At 36.6% G+C, this 21397-nt stretch overlaps 1 protein-coding gene across 3 annotated transcripts in view; it reads right to left on the bottom strand.

Moving 5' to 3' along the window:
- MED13L (mediator complex subunit 13L) overlaps window positions 1-21397 on the bottom strand; it is a 292534-nt gene that overhangs the window by 121297 nt on the left and 149840 nt on the right. For all 3 annotated transcript variants that reach the window (XM_046025906.1, XM_046025907.1, XM_046025908.1), the window contains one exon: window positions 9774-9857. In XM_046025906.1, coding sequence (XP_045881862.1) covers window positions 9774-9857 — 84 coding nt within the window. The remainder of the gene's footprint in view (window positions 1-9773; window positions 9858-21397) is intronic.

Genomic DNA, 21397 nt, shown 5'->3' with positions numbered 1-21397 from the left:
TCAATAAAATGATGAAGAAAAGTGAGGAAGAAACTTACATAAAGTCAACCAAAAGCAACAATTTCAAACCGTATTCTTAACTTTCTTTTAAGAAATGAACATTCTTGCCTGAAGGTGAAAGAGAAATGTCCTGAAATCTAACTCTAATTTGTAGTGCTTTCCCCCTACTGCCAACATCCTATGCAGATGCCCCAGGCCCAACATTTTACTGAGAGCACTCATCTCACCTTTCTTTTTTTTTTTTCCTTCTTTTTTAAAGATTTTATTTATTTATTGGACAGACAGAGATCACAAGTAGGCAGAGAGGCAGGCAGAAGAGAGAGGGGGAAGCAGGCTCCCTGCTGAGCAGAGAGCCCGATGTGGGGCCTGATCCCAGGACCCTGAGATCATGACCTGTGCCGAAGGCAGAGACTTAACCCACTGAGCCACCCAGGTGCCCCCTCATCTCACCTTTCAAAGAAAGGACCCATTTGGTCCTTTCTTTAGTTTGGCAACCTCCTGGACCTTTCTTTCTTTTACTGTCCTGTTCCATTTCTCATTCTACCTCTTTCCCTAAAGGAAATTAACAAGGACTATTTACGAACATTTCTGTAAAGTTTTAAACGTGACTTGGGACAAGGCTTTATATAAATGTCAACTTAGAAAAGAAATAATAAAAACTTTCATGCCTTTACATTTTTAAAAAGATGTTTCGTGCTTATAAGTTTGGGGGAAGAGACTATAAACATTAATACTTTTAAAACAGTAAATAACACAAAAGCCATTAATTAATAAACTGAGAACAATTTACACCACCCAAATACTGAAATCACCAAGAAAATAGGTGTCATTTCATTAATTAATTCAAATATTAAAATTAAAGTCTCCTACAAGGTGATTCAGGCCCAGATGCTAAGCCATCCAATTATTAATAGAAAAATAATGCAAATCTAAGTAAAGCACAGATAACAAGAGGTTAACAAAATTATAGTTTTTTTGTCCTAAAATATTCATTAGGTTCCATTTCAGGTAATAATAAAGTAGCTTCTCCCAAACCAATACATCTCTCCCTGCAAAAAATAAAGAAAATACTAAAATCTGCTAAAAATAAATGTTACTAAATAATAAAGTTACTAAACACAGGCAAGAACTTAAAGAGGGGACAAGAGTCTACATATGCAAAGAAGCAACAGCACTGTGTGAGCTTTCCCTTTCTTCAAAAAAAAGTTTTCAACAAGAGCGCAGGTTGAGCCACATGGAAAGACTGAAACTAATACAAATTCCAATCTTACTGGCTTTGAAGAACCAGAGGACTGAGTTCAAAGAAACCAAGCAGCTAGGGGCGCCTGGGTGGTTCAGTTGCTTAAAATTGCCTTTGGCTCAGGTCATGATCCTGGAGTCCCAGGATCAAGTCCTGCATCAGGCTCCTTGCTCAGCCAGGAGTCTGCTTCTTCCTCTGACCCTCCTCATGCTCTCTCAAATAAATAAATAAAATCTTTAAAAAAGAAGAGAGAGAGAGACCGACCAAGCATCTAGAAAATGAGAAAGGAAAAGCCTGGGAAAAAGACAGTGGAGATAAAATTCTGACCAAATCTCTGGTAGACCCTCCTGCAATTAAGACGAAAACAGTGGTTTCTCAACTGGGGGCAATGTGGCCTCCCAAGGGACATCTGGCAATATCTGGAGACATACTGGGTTGTCACTAATGAAGGAGGAAGGCATTACTGGCATTGTGCAGGTAGAAGCCAGGCAACAGGCATCCTATTGTGCATGGGACAATATCCATAACAAACCATCTGGCCCCTAATGTCAACAATGCTGAGATTGAGAAACCTTACATTAAAAGAAGTAAAAAGATTTCAACTGCTAACCACCACGGGTGTAAGACAGGAGGCTGGAGTCTAAGTTCAGATAAAGTTTACTGCTTTAAAACAAATCAAAACAAAAGTCTAAATGAAATTAACATTCTTCAGTGAAATAAAACAGAATCCAGAGTCCTTATATTATTTTCAATGCCCAAAATATAATTCAAAATTATTCACCAGATGAAGATAAAGCAAAATCTAACCCATAATGAAGACAAAAGATAACCAATGGATATAGTCCAGATACTGTATTTAGTAACCAAGATTTTACAGTAATTATTTTAATTATGTTTAGAGACATAAAGGAAAATGTGTTCATAGTGAATTAACAAAATGGGAAATCTCAGCTGATAAGTGGAAGCAAGAGAAAGATACAGTGGAAATTGCAGAACTGAAAACTACCATATCGAAAATAAAATATGGTCTTTATTCTTAGTGCTTCTTTCAAAATCTGTCTTGTGCCCATGAAATGTTGATTTTCACTAAATCTTGACTATAAGGATATTAAAAACTAAATGGAAGTGAAAAGCATGATATCTAGACAATTTGATATTAGAAAACCCATGGTTATTAACCTTTTAGAATAATCTGGGTACCAGAGATATATGGTAGACTACAATAAGAAATTATAAATAATTATCAGGATTTTCATATTTCTGAGCCATTTTGGAGAACAAATTTATACTCAGTGTGGCTGAATCTTCCAACTTGAAATTTAGAAATGTCCCCCTATCTTCTTGATGGCCAGTCCACAAAGTCGTTTTATAAATAAAAACACAAGCATATAGCTCTGAAAAAAATTTTTTAAATAGTATAATAAAAGCAGGAGCAGTCATCTCCCTCAGACATGTCTTTTTAACTTCCCATAAAAGTTTCCCAAATGCTATTGATATGCTATGAGAAATTATGAGTGAAAATGACCTTCCAAGAACATATTTTACACTTTTATCTAAACTCTAAGACACTTCAGCAAAGTAACTTAAATTAAGCTATCTTACAAAGCAGGAAATACATAAGCACTCAATTTAAATTGCAGCTTATGGTGTTCTCCCTGCTTGTGCTTCCTCCCGTGCTCTCTCTCACAATAAAATCTTTAAAAAAAATTTTTTTTAATTCAGCTTATTTCCAGAATAATCACTTTTATTAACCTACAAGATTAGCTATCTGACATACCACAATATACTTCTACAGTGCTTAGACTCACTAAAGTTTATATGAAGGGAGAAACTTACTATAAACAATATCCTAAAACATTAGGAGCAAAATGAACATACTTCCTTCATGCTGCCAAAAGGTTAATCATTTGAACCTCCATTCATTCATGTCCTTGACCCTTCAGGTGACTTTTTTTTAACCTAACAAAGGAAGTGGCATTTAGCTAAAATATCTTAAACAAAGGTAAAATAGGTGGTCAGGTATGTTAGAAAACTAAAATAACAGCTCAAATTAACTCCCCCCTTGGTACCTAAAATTTCCTCTCCCTCTCTTCTGATTATGAAGGGCACTGCTGAAGTGAACAACCACCCAAACCCCTGTTCAAATATGTCCTTTAAAGCTTTCAGATACATTGGAAGAGCATTATCCAATCTCTTGGATGGTACATAGAGAACTCACTTTCTGCTTATAACAAAGCCAAACACAACCAAAACAATATGCTCCTGGTGGTAGAGAAAGGAAGAAGGAGAGACACATACATATACATACATACATACACACACATACATACACGGGAAAAAAGAAGGAAAAATAGATACATAGACAGAGAGGGAAAGGCAGGGAAACTGACTAATTTGGAGCATGCCTAGATTCTACAGTTTTCCTAAAATTAGAGAATCTGAAAACTGAAACACCTTTTGGAAATAACACTAAGAGTTAAGTCCCACAAGGTCAAATAGTTAATGGAAGAGCATATACTAGTGAACAGGGAGAGCTTTGTTTCCAGCTTAGTTTCAATCCACTAATAGGAATGAAAGAGGGAATTACAGCAACAATATTCATCGAACCTCTCTAGTACATTAAAGAACAAAGTATATATTTTACTGCAAAGTGTTTAAAATCCTTCTTGAAAGTAGGCAATATATATTGAAACATATTTTATTTTAAATTATGAAAATCAATTATTAATGTTGAGGATATAAGTTTCGATCGCAGTCTCCTTTAGAGCAGTAACAGAACAAATTAAAAAACTTAAAATGGTGGTAATTCTGTTTTGGTTATTAAGGAAAAAGGAAAGAAAGAAAAACAAAGTAAAAGAGCTACTTCAGGGCACCTAGGTGGCTCAGTGGGTTCGATGTCTGCCTTCGGCTCAGGTCGCGGTCCTGAGGTAGAGCCCCACATAAGGCTCCCTGCTGGGCAGAGAGCCTGCTTCTTCCCCACACCCCCTCCTGCCCCTGCTTGTGAGCCCACTCTCGATTTCAAGTAAATAAAGATCTTTTTAAAAAAAGAGAGAGAAAAGAAGAGTTACCTAGACAGCATATAGTTAATCACCATCACCTCCGGCTGAAATGGTCTTTCAGTTAAAATCCTTCTCTGCATAATGTTTGTGAACAAAACAGAGTGCATACTACATGAAAGACACTTTTTAAAACCATAGACAGTATCTCTGAGTTTTAGCATAGGCTCTTCTTAAATGTTTCTCTCCTCCCTTTCTAAATGCAGCAGTTTTTCCCTTTGCAGCTAGTTGTAGCCAATACAGAAGAACCCTATATTCAGTATCTTCATTTCAACCCGCATTTGTAACTCAAACTACTACAACCTCAAATCCACCTCTCTGCTGAAACTGCTCAAGGTATAGTCATCCCGACTACATAACTGCCAAAGCTATCCGTCCTTTTACTGTATATTTTACAGGGCCTGTATGGCAGCCACAGTGAATCATGAAACTAAAAATCCATGGTTTTGGTGACACCAACCCTCCTGGCTCTCACTTGTCATTTACCTTTCACAGTCTCCTTGCATATTCCTCTTCCTCTACCCACCTGCAAATGCCAATACTCAAGACTCTAACTGCATCCCTCTTCTCACTTTGCACACAATTCTCAAATATATTCAAGTGACAAAATACAGAGTATCTTCTGCTATATCTTATCAGCAGATAATTACTGAAAATGATAAACCAGCAGAAAATGACTGTGTTTTATATTTTTAAAAGGCCGTGAAACTCTGATGTGTGATTAGATAAGTCCAAATTGTTCCATTTAATAATCTTTTATGGACTTCCCATCAGCCAGCCCTCATCACCAGATATATGGCAAAAGGTACCACCTGTAAAAAAGTAAATTTATGATAAAAACTGAAAATAATGATCACCAGTGATCATATTTTTCTGGACACTAAGAAGAGATTCCCTTTACCTTTCACACCGCAAGCACCTGTTTACATGTCTGCTTATAGTCTGGATGAGGGATTCCTTTCCCTGCCTTTTCATCTGTGCATCTCTAGATGGAAACACAGATAACTGGGCCATCATAAGAAAACTAAAGGGAAAAAGGATGGGAAGATGCCTGAGAAGTCAAAAGGAACACAGGGAAGGTAGTGGTAAGGAAAGAGAGGGCAGGGAAGCTTTCAAGTGCTTTAAATATTCTCCTACATCAAAGTACTTCATCTTGTTATAAAAATCCTTTTTTTTTTTTTTTGCTATTAAAACCAGAAGATAAGGGCATTTCTTGGATATATAGTTGAGGTATTATGAAAACATATAAAAGAAATTAATCTCTGGCTCTAAAGTAGAAAAAATACCCAGACGAAACAACACAAAAGCAGTCAAAATTATATACTTTCAAGTATATGTGAGCTCCCACACATGCATATCTCCTAGCAGCACATACAAAGTAATTAGAATATTTAAAACTATATAAGGCTATTTGTAGAATCATCCAAGAGCGGGTAGGTTTGCACACGAGGAAGAAACAGCTGATGAATTCAGAAAATGCACTAACAAGTATGTATTTGTGTTAATTCAAGCCTGACACTAGCACATCTGATACTAGAAAAAAAATCAAACGTTCAAACGATTACTGGGAGCAATCAATTATTTTACTAAAACTAGCATTCGAAAAATAAAGTGTATAAACTTCAAGTTCTGCAGTAATCAAATATAGGCTGACATGAGACTAAAGAGAAGGAATCTCCATGAATAATTTCTAAATTATTTTAAAGGAATACAGTTTTCACTTTTTTTATTTGTGAGGTATTTTTATATCTCTCAAAAAAAATTTTTTTATTTTTATTTGAGAGAGAGAGAGCACAAGTGGGGAGAGAAGGGTCAGAGGGAAAGGGAGAAGCAGACTCCCCGCTGAGCAGGGAGCCCAGCTCACTCAAACCCAGGACCCTGATATCAAGACTGAGCCTAAGGCTGATGCTTAACCAACTGAGCCACCTAGGCACCCCTTCACTGGTTTGTATTTAAGCATATCATGGAAAGAAAAGTTTTTTTCAAGTTCAACATTCTTTAGAAACCCAGAAACTGTGTATGTTTGATGTGAGTTGTCACAACTCTTTAGGAGAAAGCCAAAGTTTTCTTTCCTACCTATTATATTCTTAAGGATGTAAGTAACAGGGGCACCTGGGTGGCTCAGTCATTAAGCATCTGCCTTTGGCTCAGATCATGATCCTCCTGCTCAGCGGGAAGCCTGCTTCTCCCTCTCCCACTCCCCCTGCTTGTGTTCCCTCTCTATACCTCTCTGTCAAATACATAAAATTTAAAAATTTAAAAAAAAAAAAAAAAAAAAAAAAAGGACATGAGTAACAAAAGATGTCACCATAAAGAAAAAGACAATATGAATAAATTTCTTTTATCTTCTTGGACCTGACTGTTCAAATTTATATATATATATGATAATTTTTCTAGAATTATCCTGACCATCATATCATATCAAACATTAAGGACTCTTTTAGAGTCTACTAACAAAGGATTTAGTTTTACTATCAATGCAGAGAGCAATTATAGCTCAGGAACTCATATGCTGTTAATCTAATAGATGAAACCTATTCAGCAATAAATTAATTTGTCAACACTATTAGGATTACTTTAGCTACATAAAAGATTCTGTATGTTAAATCATATTTTTATTCCATTGAACAAAAGTATCTATATCTAGACCTACTAATTTTATAATTAGAATATTATTCTTTAAAATGTATTTCTCTTATTTGTATCTAATGGCATCAAATAAGAGCATACCTAAAAATACAAATTTGTAAATAAAATTTGTTTAGCACTTTTGCTTCTTCTCAAGTAAAGTATAAACTAGCCACATAAATTACCTCATTTAATCTTCACAATAATCCTTTAAGGTAGTAATTACTATCATCAACTCAGCTACAGCCAAAAACAAAGTTCAGCTCAGAAAAACTAAACAACTTGTCAAAAAGCTTATTTAACTTCTAAAGAGAGGCACGGGATGTGATCCCCAATCTTCTAAATCTAAATGCCCTCCTCTATAGCATCACTCTGTCCATCCAAAATGACTTGACACTAAGATCCTATTTTAGCATCCAACAAGAGGCTCTACTTTTCATTCAGAAAATAAAAGTGGAAAAAAACACTATGCCTAACATAGTTTTATTATAGCAAATGCCAACTTTATAAAAAGATTTATTCATTTGGGAGAGAGTAAGCATGAGTTGGGGGTGGAGGGCAATGAGAAGGGAGCTTGATGTGCCAATGCAGGGCTCCATCCCATCCCAGGACCAGGAAATCATCACCTGAACCAAAGGCAGATGCTTAACCATCTGAGCTACGTAGGCGCTCCAGCAAATGCCAAACTTTTAAAATTGAATGTTTGGTTTTAAAATTTGCCAATTGTTAACAATATCTCCTAAAATGGTTTTCTTCAAGATCATTAACATTTCTATACTACAATAAAATGAAGTTCTACATTCAACCATGAGTATAAAATCTAAAAATAATAATTCAATTACACTGCTCAGAAATCAACAGCCTCCCAGTTACAAATTAAATTATCTAAATATACAACACGTATTAGTTACATCCAGTTTGCTAAAGTCAGGAATACTTCTGGGATGTAAATCCCAGTGCAAAGACATATAGATGTTATATAAAATAGATTTGGTAACTACATTTAACTTCAAACATTAGTTTTTACTATTAAAATACTGATTGCTACTCTTTCAGTCCCTTTTTTATTTCCACATTTCCCCTTCACCCCCAAATTACTGTGAAATCACCGTACAAATGCCTATACCTACGGTTCAAAAGTTTCGGAACCGGCTCTGTTCGTTCACCAGCTGTAAGAACATACACTGAGCATGGAGAGGTGCACAGCAATGAATGGTAAAGATCATTGTATCAAAGCAACACCATATATAACCATTCACTTATCAACCTAAAAGTCCAAACCTGAACCACCAGTTCAGCCCACCTGAACCCCAAACGAGTTACAGAATATCTACATCATCTGTAAATTTAAGGAAACACTAAGATGGAACAAATGCATTAGTCAGACCAAATCAATATAAACAAAGGAAAAAAATTTCTCTCCATCAAAGCATCTGTAAACAAAACCACACTTTTACACACCCATACACACTAGTACTCTTTTAAAGTTTTATTATCCTTTTCAGGCAAACTTTTTTATACATAACACCTACTTCCTATTTAAATACATTGGGGGGGGGGGGGGCACCCGGGTGGCTCAATCAGTTAAATGTCTGCCTTCAGATCAGGTCATAATCCCAAGGTTCTAGGATTGAGCCCCACATTGTGCTCCTTGCTTAGGAGAAGCCTGCTTCTCCTTCTGCCTCTCTCTCTACCTGCTGTATCCCTGGCTTATGCGCTCTCTATATATCTGACAAAATCTTTTTAAAAACACATTTTCTAATAAATCCTAAAGGATTTGAAATGTACTAAAAAAGGGAAAATATTTTAAAGAAGTTCATGGTGATTTGGCAAAAAAAAAAAAAAAATTAATGACAATTCCCTAATTTATCTGATTTGAAAAAGGAAACCCCAATTTTCATAAATTAGGCTTGCTTAATGAGATTCCACAACCACTTCATCAAAGCTTTAAGACATACAGGTTGGAGAGAAGGGTAATGCTAATTAAACCACTGGTAGGAACAAGAAAAGTTAAGAAAGTAAAGGTTCCAAGAGAAGCAGGAGCTGCCAGCCAAAATTGTGGCAAACTACCTAAAAGTATCTAACCTTACGGCTACCATGTAAAGCTTCAAGAGCTCTTATCTGCAGCCAGAAGCTGGAATCCTTAGCATGGGGAAAGTTCACACACAGTAAAATAGAATTGAGATTGTGTGCACTCCTCTTCAGAAATGAAATAATCACCCATCAGCTTATGACTCCAATTAAGTCTATGCTGTGTTCAGAGGTAAGTGGAGTAAATATTTGGCTTTGAAGGCTCTGGTTTTTGATCCTGGTTTGAATGATCTAAAATTCCATGCGTGTTTAGTATAAAGGACTGCCTTTAAAGCCATGCATACAATAAATAATAGTTGAAAATTTAGTATTGTTTAGAAAAGTAAATTACAGTCCTGGTTGGAGAATTCTCAAAGAAGTATTCACTGACTTTTAAGGGGAATCAATCAATCCTATAAAAACTATCACCATTTGACTTTAGCTATTTTTAAAGTTATGCCATATAACACTTTAAGGAAGGAAGATTTAAAAAAAAGGGGGGGGGGACAATGAAAATAACAAAATAGAATATTTTCATTCCAAATAGTGTCGTAAGAAGGAGCTTACACATAGGTTATTGATAATCTTTCTAGTCCAATTTCCAATATTCCACAAAAATTGATAGAATATTTAATAAAATGGAATCCAGTAATCTATTTTAATACATCTAAATTACTAAGGTTATTAGAAAATAAATAAGTTGCTTCCCCCACCCACCTCTTCCCAAAACACAGTAGTGGTCAAGCAAAAGGAATGAAAACTAAAAGCATAAGACTCACCTTTTGTTGACTGGTTTTTCATCCTTTTCATAGGGTCGGACAAACCACTTCCCAATCCTAACGAAGTTCTTATCCATTAGGCACCTACAATAATTACACCAAGAATTATATTTATAGTTTCAATAACAAATTAGTGAGTCATTAAATCAAATAATCGCAGATGAGACAAGCTATTGAAAATAAAAACATCGCTAAATTGTCAAAATGTTTTATCACTTTAAATTTTTACATTACAAAATGCTGAGAGAACTTTCTGACTTTGGGCATATTTTATTATGCACTATTCTTGCACATGGAAAAAATTATGCACAATTAATTGGTGGATGTATTCCTGAAATGTCTTAAACTTCTGAATCACTTCAAAACCAAACACACTTTGCATTATTTCAATTCTTGGGTCATCAAGAATATTGAGGATATGGGTAGCATTCCTTAAGAGTACCTCACAGGTAGTCTTCCTAGTTACTGATGCTCATTTCGCAAGTTATAATGCTGGCTTTCTGGCTTGGCATGGGATATGCACCGCTTTCGCAGAGACCTCAGAAACAGGAGCACTGTGGAGCCTCTTCTACTTACGTGTTTTCTTTTATAGGTGTGGTGAAGCACATGGCAATGGCTTTGCAGGAAAAAAGGAACTGCAGCCATTTCTTCAACAGCAATTATGCGCCTCACTTCTGTTGCCATGCTGTATTATGTACATTGTGTTTCAATGTCAAATTACAGGGTAATCTTTCTGATGACACATTAAATGGCAACTGAACTCAACTCATATGATACCAAAAATGCACACAATTCAACAGGAGTGACAACAATATAGGCAGCTATGACCAAGTTCACTTGTGTGCCGGCAGATGACAGCTATATCATAACTGCCATCTGGCCAATTCCGAGATGCCATCATCCGCAAGGGGTACCACTGATTTTAAAAATATAAAAATGTGGGAGAAAATGTACATTTTGAAATTGATGAAATATAGCAATCCCTAACATTATTCAATGAAATGACATATATTTGTAAGAAAACCTGTCAGAAAGTTGGAGTAATTCTTCTAACCACCAGTAAAAGAGCTATACAGCAATTCTTTATTCAATATTCAGGCAATTCTGCACGTGGCTTTTCCCTCTGTAATTTCCATACCATCAAGGAGGATGGAAACAATTCAAGCCTTCACCCAACTCATTACAGGTTAGATGGGTTAGTAAATGGCAATGGTTTCTGTGGCCACAATGTAACTCCCTGTGGGCAGAGCCAATTTGGAGCACTGCTGCACCAAAAAAATCACTGGCTTCAACTGCTTTTATTTTGAAAATGAATTTCTACAACAATCTTTCTTGCTCACAGTGTAGAAAATCATTTTTAAAGCAACCCAATCCGTTTTCCTAAGATTAGAAATTAACTTGCTTTTAGGGTTAAAGATCACGTGACCATTAAAGTTAGAACAGGAAATGTGAATACCCAGTAAGGTGGAAATACTCAAGAAGCAAAACTTAAAACAAATCTCCACAGCTTATACCTTAGCTCAGAGACTTCACTGTATTCATCAGGCAGGCAGTCAGGTAGGATGGATGGATGGAAAGATATTTCCATTGAAAAACTCTAGTGTTGGTGACAGATTCCTTCCTCCAATAATACTACCAATAATTACCACTAGCATCACCACCACCATCACCACATTTGATGACCAGGTGCAGTATACCATTTAATTACCGTAAAATCTATTAGGAGATAGATGTTACATGTCAATTTTTATACTTGAAGAAGCTAAGGCACAGTGAGACTATCACCTACAGAAGGTCACCAACTAACTGACAGCAGAATGGGGAGTAAGCCCAGGTATACAGCTGATCCCAAGACGAGAACATTTAACTATTACATATACGAACTCTCATGCTGTCTCATTTCTGTAATTCTTTCCTCATTTTCAAAGTCCAGATTCATCATGTAATTGATGAACCTATTTAATGTTTCTTTATTCTCTAAGAGTTGTTATTAAGTTGAAGTTGTTCTTAAAAATCGACAATGCTTAGCATGAAAGCAATGGGGCATGTAACAGGTACAAAATCACATCAAACACTGCACGCAGTCTTCTACTGCCACACATCCTCACTTAATAAAAAACACTTAAGTATTCATACTCTCATATATGTCTTGAAGGTCAGAATTCAAAAGAACCATTTATTCAATAAGAGAAAAAACAACATGAATATATTAAGTACAGGGGGGAAAAAAACCCAAGGCTTCAGATAGTGTAACAGAAAAGAAAAACAGATAAAATATCTCTGACTAGGGGCGCCTGGGTGGCTCAGTGGATTAAGCCGCTGCCTTCGGCTCGGGTCATGATCTCAGGGTCCTGGGATCGAGCCCCGCATCGGGCTCCCTGCTCCGCGGGGAGCCTGCTTCCTCCTCTCTCTCTGCCTGCCTCTCTGCCTACTTGTGATCTCTCTCTCTGTCAGGTGAATGGATAAAATCTTTAAAAAAAAAAAAAAAATCTCTGACTAAAAAAGACAAAGTGTAAAGCCTATTTCAAAACCCTTGCCCTTCTATGAAGTAGAAGTCACAAATCCTATTTGCGGATTTCATTCCAGTACAAACAAACAAGGGGTTAGGGGTAAAGGAGCAGCACATAGCCAAGACCACTCAAGTACAAAAGCAAAAGGCAAAAAGCTCACGAAAATCCCGAGAGTCTGACTCGCTGTGCTGGAGCTCCCACTACATATCCTACTTCTTTGTCAGGCAATGTCAAAAAAGGTTATTATCACTATTACACAAAATAGCCATGGAAACTACTGACTCTTAAACCTGAAACTATCTGGTTCCAAATGACAGTCATAAATGACTTAATGATCTTCAACTGCTAATCAGTTTCTATGTGTCAGTGATTTCCTACACACTGGAAGAGAAACATGAAAACACAAAATTGCTATGAGTAAAGTGCAGCTGACTCTTCAACGATGTAAGGTTCAGGGCTCCAAGCCCCCGTGCTGCTGAAATCCGTGTATAACTTTCGATTCACCCAAAACTTAAGTACTTACAGCATACTGCTGACCAAAGCTTTACCAACAGCATAAACAGATGTTAATCTGTTTTATATTTTGTATGTTCTGTGTATTATGTACCATAGTCTTACAATAAAGCAAGCTAGAGAAATGAAAATGTTAAGAAAATCACAAGGAAGAGGAAATACATTTACAGTACTGTACTGAACTCTACCCCCCCCCCCAAAAAAACAGGTATAGGTGAACCCTGTAGAGTTCAAACCATGTTGTTCAAGGGTCAACTGTAGTATTTTTATTCAGTTTTGTAACTACTGGATTCGCAACTGATTTATCTCTATATGAGGGAGCAATTTCAAATGTCGTGTTCAGCAGTGATATGGCAGAGAGTTAGCAAAGTTACCAGATACCTCAGACAAGGTTGGGACAAAATTAATGAAGTCCCTGAGTACTGTGGCCCTGACCCCCAACCTAAGACAGAATTAGTTACTCAGATGTAAAGATGGGTTAAGTATGAGGATGAAGTTTCTTTTCACTCAAGAAACAGGTTTAAAGAACTCAGCAACTATCACTATCAATTTTTACACTCTTCAATCTCCGAGTTTCAACTATACCTGATGTAAAAAACAAAGTTCACTCAATTTCTCTCTCTCTCTCTCTCTCTCTCTCTCTCTCTCACACACACACACACAGAGACAGAGAGAAACAGAGAGACACATGGATACTCCAAGACTAATACAGAAAGGAAGAATTTCCATCTGGTGTTTTGTACTTAGGTCATGGGATGAAATAAGAGAGGAGGAGTGTGTCTTTGCTGAGGAAGACACTTCTACCACCTGACGCCTGGGACTATATAGGTTGGCTCAAGAGCAGACTTATACTGAAAGACTAAGTCCTTGGTTCTCAATCATTTTGTGGTTATGATTCTACAGTATAAGTAAATGTAATGAAAGTTACTATAGACTCCTCTCTCTCTCTAATAAATAAAACCTTAAAATATATATATATATATATATATATATTTTTTTTTTTTTTTTTTTTTTAAATGGGGCACTTTGGTGGCTCAGTCACTTAAGTGGCTGCCTTCAGGTCGGGTCATGATCCCAGGGTCCTGGAATGGAGCCATACATCCAGCCTGCTTCTCCCTCTCCCTCTGCCTGCCTCTCCCTGTTTGTGCACATGCATGCATGCTCGCTCTCTCCCTAATAAATAAATAAAATCTTAAAAATAATAATTTTTAAAAAGTTATTATAGACTCTTTCTCCTGAAAAATGCATGGAAGAGCAAAACAATGCATGTAATTCCACAGGGCTGGTGAACGCTCTGAGGCAGATACTAGAGTGAGAACTTGCATATAAAATACCACTGATCACTAGTAAGCCTGTTTTGGCCTGGAATCCCTCTTTCAGCCCACTCTATCCTGTCCTCCTCTAATTTAATTTTGTTCATCTTTCTTGTCCCAGATCAGCCAGCACAGCACTCTAACATCTACAAATCAGCACTTTTATCATCAAGATAAAAGTGTTTTTTATCGCTGAGTTGTAATGATTCATTTCTATGGCTTTTTTCCCCAAGAAACTATGAGAAATCTGGGGGCAGGCACAGTACCTACCTTATTTGCTGGCAATATTCAACAAATATTTAAATGCCTGTTATGTAATATGCTTTATGTTCTCCTCTATACTAGCAGCTGCTCAATAAATATCTGAGAAATGAATGCTATACACTAAGGAGTGTTTCTCTGTTCACAACATGACAGTGTTATTCTTCATGTCTGCAACCATTAATCACCGGCAGCCTCATACTATTACTTGAATTTTGTTGTGTGTATATGTTCCTGGCTAGTGAATAATGTTGGGAGGAAAAATAAAATCTACATATTTCACTTTTTTTAATAGCACATAAGCTCTCACTCCACACTAAAATCATAGTAGATATTCAACATGTAGGGAATTACATAGATGCTGAAAAAAAAAAAATAGATAGGAAGGCCAGCACAACTGTCCATATACTTCAATTATACTTGAAGAACAGAATTAAATCATTTTAAGAGACATAATTTTAGGGGTGCCTGGGTGACTCAGTCATTAAACGTCTGCCTTCAACTCAGGTCATGATCCTGGGATCGTGCCCCACATCCGGCTCCCTGTTTGGCAGGAAGCCAGCTTCTAGCTCTCCCACTTCTCCTGCCTGTGTTCCTTCTCTCACTGTGTCTCTGTCAAATAAATAAACAAAATACTAAAAAAAAATTAGAGAGAGAACTCTAAAGTATAAAAACTGAGTAACATCAGAAATATAATTTCACCTTTTTATATTCTATAAACCTTTATTATTTTTAAGGGACAAAATTTATATTTAACATGACAAATATAACCTATCAGACACTTCATCTACCAAAAACTGCTTCAAATCAACATCATAAATAGCACCAAGAATGAAAGTTAAGCCTAGCTGTTCCAGTAACCCTAGTCATTACTGAGATTTCCAAAATTACCTTACTATCAAGATATGACATAATTCAGTAAAGTGGCATAATAGTATCTTGCAAGGTCACAATGTGATTCCAGATTTATAAAATGTTCTTTAAGCAATAATTCCAGGAAAGTATTTCTCTTTAGAAAATAATTCCCAGCCCCCTACTATCTCCCAAAAATCACTGTTTCAAGAAGAAAACAGCTTCTGGCAAATGAAAATGAAATCAGGTTGTGTGTTTATATGTGCATGTGTGTGTCTGTGTGTGTATACATGCACACATGTTTCTGGGTTATGAGTCATAGGACTCTGAATAATTAACTACAAGACCCTGCCTGCAAATTGGCAAACCCTGACCTCTAATCCCAAAACCATGGCAGACCTGGTGTAAGATTACAAGTGCCAGAGCAGCAGCCACAGCCTAGCTCAGCAAACCATTTCCCAGACGGGACCATTAGGAGGTTTAGAAGGGAGCCACTACGGGCTCTGGATCTTCTGTGCACCACAAATTATGCAGGTGTGACAGTTTTCAAAGATTAAAAAGTCCAAGGACAGTGTCGCTCTACCACACCCTGAATCAAAGTACATTTTATGTGTTATTATCTAGTTATGGAACTGCTCAGATAGACTCAATTTCATATAATTTCATAACAGAAGTTCCTCATCAGCATCAAAGCCTCTGACTTACCACTCCAATCTATACCAAATACAAACGCAAAAAAGTCTCCTTCCTAAAAACTAATCTCCTTCCTAGAAATTGCTCCCAATTCCCAACCAAATAAAAGAAAGTCCTATAATCTAAAAAGCAGAAGAAACCTTTTCTCAACTGATCCCTTCTAGCTTCATTATTTTGGGTTCCTACTGTGCCCTAATAGATGCTGTCTCCTCTGGCCAAGTAAATCCCATCACTTCCATCCTTTCCAAAATCTCTGTAAGGTTAGGCATTTTTGTAGGCCTAGCCTCACCAGAAAACATCCATTCTAATGCTGTTCCAAAGAACCTCTCCTCTAATTTCAAACTTTTTGTTTGAATCAATCCCATTGTCCAGACGCACATTTTTTAAAATTTTTTTAAAGTCTTAATCCTTTCTCTGTCCTAAAAATATTAAATAGAAAAATCAGTTAGTCTTAGGGTGAACATGTTTCTCTCCAGACATTTACAAGTAGATACATGCTTTACCCACCTGTGTGTGTAGTGTTTATAGTGATTCTTCATTTAAAAGAATGTGCTCCTTAAATCTAAAAACTCATTTTCCTACTTCCTTTAGAGAACTGCACACTACCACAACTCAATAAAATGGGAATTTGTTGATTCCTCACTTCCTGCTCTGTTATCACATTACACCCAAGGACTCTCAATGCTGCAAAATTCTATCACCATTTCTTCAACTAGGCCTGATCCTACCACCATGCTCTTGTGGATATATTCATTATTTTTAAATTTTTGAACAAGCACATCCAAGGACAGAGCTCATTTGCCCTCTGATGATCACCTCTATTAAATCACAATACCATAGGACATTGAAAGCTTGTAATATACAAATATAATGCTACTGCTATCATAATTATAATTCCAACTTCCTCCATGTTATTTTTACTGTACTTTTCCAAATGAGTATCTTCCCTCTAAACACCAACTCTTGGCAAACCAAGAAGCTCTGGGACAAAGGCAATTCTACAGCTGTGTTGTCAACTACCATGGGGTGACTATGCTGGCAATCCATTAGGAAAGCAGCACCAGTGGACTACTCTGAAGGGCCACTATGTTTTACAAATGTCCAGTACTCACAGAGTAAAGTCTCCCTAAGTAAGTATGGACAGGATAGAGCGCAACAGCTTCAAAAGACCCATGTAATCTTCCATTGTATGCAAAGCAGTGACTTGCACTTAAGAGAAAAAAAAATACCTTTCCATCAAAATCAGCTTATGTTTTATTCTAAAAAATTAAGACAATTAAAGTTAAAATATACTAACCACATTTAATTTGACAGCATTATGCTAGACACTTTTAAGCATTTCTACAAAGCTATATGAATGCAAGATTTTCCTAAGTCCCACATGTGATGCAAATTGCTGAGGCAGCGCTAACACTCTGAGTGATGTGAACTGCACACATTTCCTGGCTTTTTCTTACAGCTCTCCAACCCAATGATTTATTTCACTGGGTTACAGTTAGGTGAGAAGGATACAGTATACTATGAAAACTAAACCAATTACAGTAACATAGGAGTAATAGCCATTAAACCTGCAATATTAAAAATGCCGAATGAAGGGGCGCCTAGGTGGCTCAGTCGTTAAGCGTCTGCCTTCGGCTCAGGTCACGATCCCAGGGTCAAGCCCCACATCAGGTTCCCTGTTTGGCGGGAAGCCTGCTTTTCCCTCTCCCGCTCCTCCTGCTTGTGGTTCCCTCTCTCACTGTTAAATAAATAAAATCTTAAAAAAAAAAAAATGCCAAGTGAAGAAACTAGTAGAAAAGATCAAAGGTTTTAGTTTTCCATAATGTCTTCACATCCTAGCTCTTTTTCCACTAGTGAGGAGTGTAAGGCAGCCTAAACTTGAAACACGAAGTGTAACCTTTGAGAAGTTCACTGTCAATACATAACAAAATCTCACTAAATTGTAAAGACTGATGAAAACAATCTGAACTCGGACATTATCAGAAAATGATGGGAAAATCGGCAGACAGTCTGCATAGGTTACAACAAAATTAATGGTATTTTATCATTCCAGGTATTTTGCCAAAAAGGGATAATCAGTCCTTAAGAAAATAAGCACACTTACTATCTCAAAAGAGAAAAAATGGGCATGACTGCATCATCTAAAACGATAAAATTTAAAAAACCCAAACAGTCTCAGATACTGAAATTCTGACTTTAAAAAAAAAAAAAAATCACAAGAATATACCAAAAGAAGCCAATAAGGCTCAAAGTTTTTAAAAATGTGTATAAATACATGCGTAATTGTGTTTTCAAAATATATCTGTTCTTTAGTAATATAACCAACACCAATTTGGAAGATAGAGTATGAGAAGGGAGAAAGCTGCAGTCAAGAGGTATGGTAGATTGCAATGTATTTTCAAATATGCTCTATCCCTCCCTGGGGGGGATTAACATCAAGTTGTGGCCATGTGACTTGGGTACCTCCTACAGATACAGAAACCATACTTCCTCATCCATTTAACTTTAAGCTTGGTGGCAAATTTCTCAGCCAATGATGTGAGCAGAAACAGCATACACCACTCCTAAACAGAGGCTTCAATGAGCCAGTATGCATCCTGCCATTACTCTTTGCTCTCAGTCAGGAGTCCAGTCAGCCTCTGAGAGGGCTGCCCCATCAACATGATTCCTGCCTGGAGGCAAGAGAATATAAGGAATGCTACCAGTAAATGACTCACAGTGGACAAGCAGCATGAACAAGAAAAAAAACTTCAGTTGTTGCAAGATAGTAAGATCTTTCAGGTCTTCTGAGGCCACTGAAAAACTTCATCAAACACTTAACGACAATAGGCCAGTGGCAGTCAAAATGAAGAGAATGGGACTAACTAGAGAGATATCTGGAGGGTGGGGGCGTGGGGTTATCCAATATTATATGATAAGAACCATAAACCAAAGAAACAAAAAAACTCAAGGGTACCAAGATATTGAACAGGCCATCACAAGGAAGTAGGATTAGAGAAATTATGTATGAGCCCCAAAGAATAAGATTTTTTTTTAAACAATTATAGGAAACAGACTTCTGCTCAGCATAAAAGACTTTCAAACAATGAACTCTGTAACATCCAACTAACTAATGGAATGTTCTGACATTTCTCTGAAAATGAAAAGAACTCCTTTAGAAAGCTGTGCTCACACAACCAGAAGTTTTCAAGGAAAGGATGGATGACCACATAAAAAAGGGTATTACAGAAAAGGATTCCAGAATTATGGGTAAACAGGCTAACTGACTTAATTTAGTGTCCAAATTCTGAAAATAGTATTACTGATATTTCTATTTTCTAATATTAACAGTGAAGAAATCTGACAGAACACCACCTCAAATTTTCTAATATTAACAGCCATTTATGGGCTCTTATAATGAGAAAGGTACTATGCTGAGCAAAACAATACTTCACCATTTTAAAGGTAAAGAACAAGGACTCTGCAAGTTTAAGTCACTTGCCCAAGTCATATATTAATTAAGCTGGCAGAGCAGAGATAGAAAACATCTTCCATCTCTGAAGGCAATGAAGAAATGGCCATGTGGCCATGTGTGCCCCTGTATTACAGGCCAGATATGTTAGCTTCTACCTGACACCTTGAAGGACAATGCTCTTGAGTAATCAACAGGGAGGTTTTTGGTTTTCTTAATGAACAGGTGACACTGGCTAGGCATACACAGTGCAGTGTATGCAAATACTGCAGAGCTATAGGAGGAATAAGTAAATGAAAGACAAAAATGTTTAAAGCCCTATTGCCTTAGAATTTGAAATATTCTACACATATCAATATAGTATTACCTCAGCACCAATCAATTGCAATAAAAATGAAATTATTCTGTGTGAAGTTTACAAGGTTATCTTAATTTCTATAGTGAAATTATTTTTAATAAACCACAGCAGTAACTCATCCTCCTGTGCTCACTAGCAACTGCTGCCTTTTGGAAAAAAGATCAATTTCTATGACTCCTACTTAGCTCTAAGTGAGAGCCTCTCAAGGTAGTTAATGGAATTGCTTTTTAATTGAACAAATCCATATCTTAAAAATACAAAAAGCAGCAATAATAAACCACTAGTATAAGCTTTGTTAATATGCAAACTAAGAAAAAAATAGTTTGGGAAGCACAAACACCCTGCAGGTGATACATTCCTTGATGATCTGCTTCAATAACCTTAATACAGGCTTTCATGCTAGAAACTCAAAACACCCTCAATGGGAAACCCAGTCAATCTTTCTGAATAGAAAGGGCAAGGCATGATAGAAAACTGCCAAAGCCAGAAATAAGATAGGAAACTGTATTTCAATAAATTTAGGCTGTAAACAGATTTAGGGAGTTTACGGCAAATGGTCTAAGCTAGGGGACAAACAAAAGGGCAAGAAGCATGTGTTAGCCAAACCAGTTTCTGGTGATAATGAATAAAGAGAGCTAAAAACCACCATTTAAAAGGATTCCCTGCCTCATGAGCAGGCTAATTTTCACTCATACAACACAGCTACTTTAAGTTTGGTGGAAAGAGAACATTATTTTGAAAGGCAAAGGAATTATTACAATTTTTCCAAAAAATCTCAACTTATCCTTTTTAATTGTAGTAAGGGAGCTAAATAGATTGATCATTATTTTCTAAAAGAAATACTATTTCAAAGTAAAGTCTTGTAAGAGGATTCAAATCAAATTATGGAAAATAATAAATTTACGGGGAAAGGAATTAACAATTCTCGAACAGTAACAATAGGTCAAGTATCATGCAGCACATATCATATGCATCGTCTAACAAAAACTCAAGTTGCCCAATATCCTTCACTTAGTTTACAAGTGTTTACTAAGGCTTAGTGAGGTTAGGGTAACTGTCCAAGTAACAGACTGTGAAACCAAACCAAGGTCTAACCCAAAGTTCTTTAGCTTTCTGAAGTTTTACTGCATGACATATTGCATATGTCACATCTTATGACACACATATTATTCCTATCGAATAATAACTTAACCTGAACTTCAGGAGTTATTTTAAAGATTGATTTCCTTCCTTCCTTTCTTTGAGAGAGAACAAGAACGTGTGCTTGAGAAGGGGGAGAAGCAGACTCCCGCTGAGTAGGGAGCTTTACATGAAGCTTGTTCCCAGGATACCTGAGCCGAAGACAGATGCTAAATCAACTGAGCCACCCAGGCACCTCTCAACTTCAGTTTTTATCACAAATTTGGAATTCATGGGCACAGAATAAATGAATTATCTCCATTTGTCTTCTCTCCCAGTTCTTCTGTTCTTCTAATTTTCTCCCATTTAAAACACAAAAGACTGAAAAGAATACAGTTCAACCACAAATTAATTTTTTTTTCTGGAAAAAAATGATATTAAAAAACACAGTGAGCTGTTTTTTAAAATATGTTTTATTCCACATACATTACAAATTTTCAAGAAAAAGACTGTGTTTGGGGTGCCTGGGTGGCTCAGTCAGTGAAGTGTCTGCC

Source organism: Meles meles, chromosome 12 (genome assembly GCF_922984935.1).
Source record: "Meles meles chromosome 12, mMelMel3.1 paternal haplotype, whole genome shotgun sequence".
Classification (NCBI taxonomy): domain Eukaryota; kingdom Metazoa; phylum Chordata; class Mammalia; order Carnivora; family Mustelidae; genus Meles; species Meles meles.
This window is presented reverse-complemented; position numbering and strand designations above follow the sequence as displayed.